Genomic DNA, 7281 nt, shown 5'->3' on the forward strand with positions numbered 1-7281 from the left:
CATGTCCATGTAATGGGCACGGGTCTCGCCAATGGTCATTGTCCAATGCGCTGGTGAGGGTGGCGCGAAGGAGGAGGAGGGTGGTGCTGGCTCGTCGGCGGCCGCGTCCTCCATTGGGACGTCATCATCCTTCGGCTGCCCGCCTGCAAGCCAGCCGGCAGTAATGGCGGTCATCTCCTTCTGGTCTAGTGTCAGCCCATCCCAAAGAGCTTTGGCGGAGGAGGAATTCGTTGTGGGAGTGGTGCGGAGAGGGACCAAAGGTGGATGACTGCGCCTATGGCCAGGGTAGAAGTTTATATAGCAATGGTGGACGGCAGAAGGACGGACGGGTGGCTCCGGAGTAACCACCTAGGCAACTGCGTGTCACTAATGTGGGTGACAGACGGATGGACGTGCGGCCGTCGTGCCAATTTGAACGCGGAGCAGTCGCCTACACCGAGAAGCGATGCGGGCGGCACTCTCTCGGCCGACGCGGTGCTTCAATGCCCGCCCCAATGAGCGGGCGCGTCTGCTCTGCCCGGGCATGAATGCGGGCATTGACACTCTGGAGCGGCATTGACCGTTTCTGGCGGGAAGCGCGCGCGGGTGAGGGAGGGTGTTTGGGGGCCAGGGCGGTCAGAACCGGGCACGGGTTGCGTCCAAACGCTCACAAAGCCCCCCACGTTTGTCTCCGATTTGTGGGAAAAAGTACATCTAGATGCCGCGGACCGATATAGGATCGCGTTGGATGGCTTCCATGGTTCAGACAACGGGCGGTTTGAGGGTCGGCGTTGAAATACCCTTGCATGAGAATTATATATTTTATGAATTCTTTTGTAAAGCTTGATCATTTGTAGGATATAAAATGAACTAGCATACTTCATGTGGAATTCTACACCAATGTTTCTTTGTGCTCGGTCTCATAAAAGAAAGGACGCGTCTACAGAGTGCCTGGCTGCTCCGTAACGTTCTGGAGCGGCCGGCCAAATATGAAAAAGTCTGGTCTTTATTAGTCTATAAAAGGAAATGATTTGTTCCTCCTAGTCTAAGAAAATTGGAAAATACTTGTGCACATAGAAAAAGGAAAAAAGTGTGAACGGATTTAATTCGAGGTTTGAATTTTTAGAAAAACCATAACTTTTGAACCGCGTGTCAGAATTGATATCCGTTTTCATCGTTGGAACCCTCGCGACGTGCTCTCTGAAACTAGATCCCGCATGGGTAGGTTTCGATGAAATTTTTTGTGTACAATTTATTCCCCGTTTGGTGCAACTGTTTAGCCGTCGATGTGCAACTAGCTGATAGTCGATGCGCAATTTTTTCCTATAACTGTGGACATGCAATTTCCATTAATGGCACCACCCCATACTACTCTCTAATAGTGAAATGTGCAATTTCGTCTGCTGTCCTGATGCCCTGGCCAACTGCCAGGTAGTCGCCGCGTGTGCACAGCCCCGCGGCCATGCATGTGCGACTATGCCGACGAGAGTGTGCAACTCCACGGCCGGGCAACAAAAACTCATGTGCGACTACGCGGACGAGATTGTGCAACTCCATGGCCATGTATGTGCGATTGTGCCGACGAGAGTGTGCAACTCCGTGGCCATGCGTGAGCACCTCCCACAACAATTCATGTGTGACTATGCGGGCGAGATTGTGCAACTATGTGGCCATGCATATGCGACTGTGCCGACGAGAGTGTGCAACTCCGCGGCCATGCATGAGCACCTCCCATAACAATTCATGTGCGACTATGCGAACGAGATTGTGCAACTCTCTGACCATGCATGTGCGACTGCGCCGACGAGAGTGTGCAACCCACGGCCATGCGTGAGCACCTCCCATGACAATTTATGTGCGATTATGCGCACGAGATTGTGCAACTCTGTGGCCATGCATCTGCGACTACACCGACGAGAGTGTGCAACTCCGCGGCCGGACGTGAGCAGCTCCCACGACAATTCATGTGCGGCTATGCGGACGAGATCGTGCAACTCTGTGGCCATGCATGTGTGACTGTGCCGACAAAAGTGTGCAACTCTGCGGTCATGTGTGAGCACCTCCCACGAAAATTCATGTGCGATTATGCGGACAAGATTGTGCAACTCTGTGTCCATGCGTGTGCGACTATGCCGACGAGAGTGTGCAACTCCGCCGCCTGGCATGAGAACCTCCCACGATAATTCATGTGCAACTATGCGAACCAGATTGTGCAACTCTGTTGCCATGCATGTGCGACTGCCCCGACGAAAGTGTGCAACTTCGCGGCGGGGCGTGAGAACCTCCCACGACAATTCATATGCGACTATGCGGACCAGATTGTGCAACTCTGTGGCCATGCATGTGCCAAGTAGAACCACTATGTGTGCAATTACAACTATGGATGCCAAACCTCTGATTTCTCGATCCTTATCCGTGATATATGGGTCGCTGATATACAAAGTTTTTTAGAGATGCTCTTATAACACTATAAACAAAATCATAGCCATGTGGTCAAACCAAGCATAGAAAACCCTACCCCACCCTAGTCTATCTCCATTATCTCTCCAAAGGTCCGTTCTATAAAATGAGTAAGAAAATCGTGGGACAATCCTTTCATGAACGGTGAACCACAACGGCGTTCATAGCGTTCATGTACAGCACTAGCCCGGATAGTGAATCCTCCTGCCATCGACAGGGGGTCCTTCTCCCTCTCAATTCTCACGCGCCACCATGGTTGCCAACGGGCCCTTCTCTCCCTCACATCTGAGCCGGCTCCCTTCTCCTTCTAAACGAATCCATTCTCCTTCAAAACGAAGCCGGTGGCGGTAGTCCCCTGCTCCCCGCTCGTCCACCCCACCCTGTGATCCCATTTCCCCACCTTGCATGCCCACCGTCGATCTCACCTTCCACCTCTAGCCACGGCAGATTCGTCCTGTCTTTCTCTGGCACTGTAGCTATATTGATGCAGGACTTGGCCCTGGAGCTCAATCTGCGACCAGCAGCTGCGACAGATAGGATCGACTGAGGGGGTGGTTGAGAGCATGGAGGGCACCCAGGGGCTGGAGATTTGGTGGTGTGCGGGGGCAGCGGGGGCACTTGAAGGAGAAGGTGGGCGTGGTCGGGAGGAGAATGGAGCACGAGGTGGGAGGAGCCCCGACTAGATAACACCTAGGCACGCGCACGACGATACGAGCGACATCGAGCGGCCAGGAGCCGGCCGCTCGATCTGTCTAAATAGTGCATATGCACTTTTTAGAATTTGGGTAAAAGAAATTACCCCTGATCGTTTTCTTTCTTCCACGGAAAGAAAAAGGACCCTTTGGCTATGGTTTCTTGTGCCTTCTGCCGGTGCCGCCACCGGTCTACCTCGTCGTCTATGGTCTTAGGGAGCCATGGAGGTGTGGTGGATCCCGACCCTTATCAGTGAGAGGGCTTCGTTTTTTCTTACTTTTTTTAGTTTTGTTAGAGTTTGTGTCCTGCTGAGAGAGGCGAGGCGCCGGCAGCTCTCTGAAGATGGAATAAGATTATCTGCATCTTATCCCATCCTGGTGGTGTTTCTACCAACGTTGGAGGTGTGTAGAGGTATGTCTCCGGTGGATCTCGCATGATTCGGTCGGCGTTTGTCTTCGATGGATCCATGTGGATCTTGTCTTTCTTCGTTTGTGTCTGTCTATAGGTTGGATCCTTCCAATCTATGCTTCTCTTCATCGGTGGCGGTTATTGTTGTGGTGCGCTGGTTCTATGGGGTCTTAGCACAACAACTTCCTGACTGTCTATTACAACAAGATTTACCCGGCTCTAGATTTACAACTATGCTGGACTACGGAACTAGATGTATTTTTTACTTCTGCTGTTCTTTGTACTACCTTGACAGTTGATAAATAGATTGGAAGTTATCCTCTCAAAAAATCTTATAAAAGAAATTGTTTTATTTAGATGTGGACTAGGACAAACGCATAATGCTCTAACAAAATTATTGTATATTACTTTTATGATGATCCATGCTTGGATCGAAAATTCTTGAGGTATGGTAACACGCCTCAATTTGACCCCTAAATTCCGATGTTTTGGAGAAAGTTGCAAATCAAGCATACCTTAACATTCTTTTTGGCCTCTTCGTCGTGATTAGTTGGCCGGTCGAGTGATTTCATCACCATGAGTACACATCCACATCGAAAATCAAGAACAAAACCTAATTTACTCACTAATAATGAACGAACAACGGTAGCTAGGCTGCTAGTATAATTTAGATAGGGACACGTATCATCAATAATTCACGGCGCAAGCATCATCATGCGCGTAAACTCGTTGAAGCAGACGAAGCCGTCGCCGTCGGTGTCGACGCCGCCGATCATGCGGCGGCAGTCCTCAACGGAACACCGCTCGTCGCCGAGGGAGGCCAACACGGCACGGAGCTCCTCGGCGGAGATCCTCCCGTCCCCGTCAGCGTCAAACACCGCAAATGTGTCCCTCAGCTCGCCCTCGTCCGCGGCCTCCGCGGCCACGATCCCCTCAAGCGCGAGGCCGGCCTCCGCCTCGGCGAGCATCGCGGCCAGCTCCTCCGCGGTCGACACGACTGTACGCAGCGCCACCTCCAGCTCCAGCCGCGTCACGGCGACCAGGGTCGGTTTCTTGGTCGTCCCGGAGCCGGACGGTACCGCCGGCCCCGAAGACGACGGCAGGACGGATCTCGGCGTTGTAACAGACTGGTCATCTGATGCCGACGACGACGCGGTCGAGGCGAAGGAGCCGCCGTTGCCGCTCCTTTTGGATCTCTTCTTCCCCTTGTTCTCCTTCTTGGACGTGGAGGAACCGAAGAACTTCATGGCTGTCCTGGGCTCGTACGTATCTCGGGAAAGAGTGGACCAGGAGGAGGGAGAGAGGAAGACGGGGACGGTGGCGGAGCTGCGGAAGAGTAGACGGCCGGGGGAGAATTATAAGGGTCATCGCAGACGCGAAGGAGGTGAGCTTCGAGGAAGCTTCGCGCGGGAAAAACGTACTGGTTCGCCCGGACCTACCTTTCCTGCGATTTATTCGCCTCCTCCGCTTTGAAGGCTTCTTTCATTCGTTTGCATGAAACATACTTACCAATTTAGTCTAAATTTTAACAGTGTCATGAAGGTGAGAGGTGGACAAATCATGGAAGGTTTAGTTAAATTTAGCTAAACCCTCTTCGTCGAAAATGACCAGATACATATCAAATGCGAAAACGAAGACAACACTAATCATGCAGACTCCCCGCTAGTTATTCAATGTAGATTTTTTTTTTAATTTCGAATCGCATCCAATCTTACGATGAGATTAATGGAGATTTTCACGTCGCCATCGCGTGGCAAGTGGCAACTAGGGTTTTTTTGCTGCCGTCACCGGCCAGTGGACATGGACTAACTCTTTTGTGCCCACTGTGAAGCCTTCCCAACCTACTGCTGCAATTTTGAGCTTGGCCTAAATCTAGTGTTGGTGGTCTAGCAGGTTGATGGAGATGCCACTCCTTTTAGAGTCAGGTGTCACAGTTGTCACTGTTGTACTCGGCCATTGCTAGCTAGTGTCGTGGGCTGAGGTCGGACCTCGCGATGACATGAGAAGGCATTGTCACGCCACTAGATCTAGCCAAGGGGGTTAGTGCACAGTCATTGTTGACCGCCTCTACGCTAGATCTGATGTGAGTGGCCTCGCCTAGTCGCACAGATGGGAGATGTGTAGTATTCGTCTTTGCGTGGGTGATCGTTAGCGAGAGGATGGTGTGCTAGTTGTGGAGGAGCGTTGGCACAACAGCGAGGCTGACCAGCTACGCATATGTAGTTCCTCTCGGTGCAAGACGCGTAAGGTTGACTTCTCAACCTTCATAGCGATAGCTCTAGGTGGTGGGCATGTTGACACCCTATCTGCTGGTGGTGGTTTGTTATGTCGGCTATGAGGACAGTGATGTGGCTTGTGTGGGAGACACTCGTGGTGCGGGAGTTGTCATCATGGCTGATCCTACCGAGATATGGGTGTCGTCCATAGCAACCTTCTCCCTAGTCTACCTCGCCTCCTAGTGGCCCCTGGTTTGGTGATAGTGTTTGGATTGGTTACTCTATCGGCCTTGCCCACAGTTGTTATTGCATCGACGGGCCATGTTGGGATGCATTTTGATAGGTGTGAGGTAGTGTGGCCGGTGTGGCCGGTAGATTTTGAGTAATAGGTGGTCGGTTCATAGATTTGAACGACGGTGTTGATAATGATGACTATGACACTCTATTGCTAATGGTGGTTAGTCTTTGTTGGGCTCCCTAGCGTAGAAATTTGTAGCATGCAACAAAGTTTCCTGCCTGGTGACTCCGGCTGTGTTGATAATTCTACTTACCTATTTTAATATTTTTTCAAAAAAATATATTTCTGCTTTGTTTGATCCAGGTTCGATTATTCTCCTCGATGGATTCTATCTTAAAACATACATTGCTTATAAAAACCATTTCTTTATATTGAGATTTCTTTATATTGAGATGTAAAAGGAGAAAGGTGGATTTCTAGTCACAGACCACAAAACTCAAAACAAATTGGAACCGTCAACTAAAATTATCGTTTTTTCTAAATTGCAATAGTGAACGACTCTTAAAGTTTAATCCATGTATAGGTAAAGTTTACGTCTAAACAACATTGTTATCTAGATTATTATTATTTTGATTTAGTTTTTGTAACCTAGATTTTGTAGTCTGAAGCTGACAACACAAAATATAGAGGCGGTATCAAAACTGTTTTCTACTTTTCTTTTCGCGGGTAAACTAGATAGGAACACGTAGACCATGCAAAAATCAGACTCAGATCAGTTGTGGGCGCACGTATGCCTTCATACCATCAAGTCGGCACATCATATGTTTAGTACTCCCTTCGTCTGAAAAAACTTGTGCCAAACTTGTTTCTCAAATGGATGTATCTATCACTAATTTGATGTTAAATACATTAATTTAAGGAATCTTTTTCGAACTGAGGGAGTATGTGTGTAGTATGACCTCCTCGACGGAGGACGAGATGCGTGACGGGTTCGGTTGGCGAGGAAGGCGCAGCGAAACTTCCTCTGTTGGCGGGCAGCGCCGACCCCTGAATCCGGTCGAGTTGGTTCGTCAGGAAACTGGGAAGGAATTTCGGCCGGGTCACGTCGGAAGCGCCTCGAAAACAACGAAAGCAAAGTCCTATCGGGTTGTCTCCTCCGCCGCGTGGTTTTCGCTCTTCTTCCGGGGTCACGCCAGACCAACTTTATATATGCGTGATCAGTCTACCGTGCGTGCCATGCATGGTTCAAAATCGATGCAGGTTTCAAAGGCAAGCGACACTGCTTTG

At 50.2% G+C, this 7281-nt stretch overlaps 1 protein-coding gene across 1 annotated transcript; it reads right to left on the minus strand.

Annotated features, from left to right (window-relative positions):
* Positions 1–4026: 4026 nt before the first annotated feature.
* On the minus strand, positions 4027–4896 carry LOC109743398 (probable calcium-binding protein CML35). Its single transcript, XM_020302486.4, has one exon. The coding sequence runs from the start codon at positions 4785–4787 to the stop codon at positions 4236–4238; it is 552 nt and encodes a 183-aa protein (XP_020158075.1). The 5' UTR covers positions 4788–4896; the 3' UTR covers positions 4027–4235.
* Positions 4897–7281: the final 2385 nt, after the last annotated feature.

This window comes from Aegilops tauschii, chromosome 5 (genome assembly GCF_002575655.3).
Source record: "Aegilops tauschii subsp. strangulata cultivar AL8/78 chromosome 5, Aet v6.0, whole genome shotgun sequence".
Taxonomy (NCBI): Eukaryota; Viridiplantae; Streptophyta; class Magnoliopsida; order Poales; family Poaceae; genus Aegilops; species Aegilops tauschii.

Coding starts and splice junctions, on each gene's coding strand:
- LOC109743398 (XM_020302486.4), bottom strand. CDS start 4,787: ATGAAGTTCTTCGGTTCCTCCACGTCCAAGAAGGAGAACAAGGGGAAG.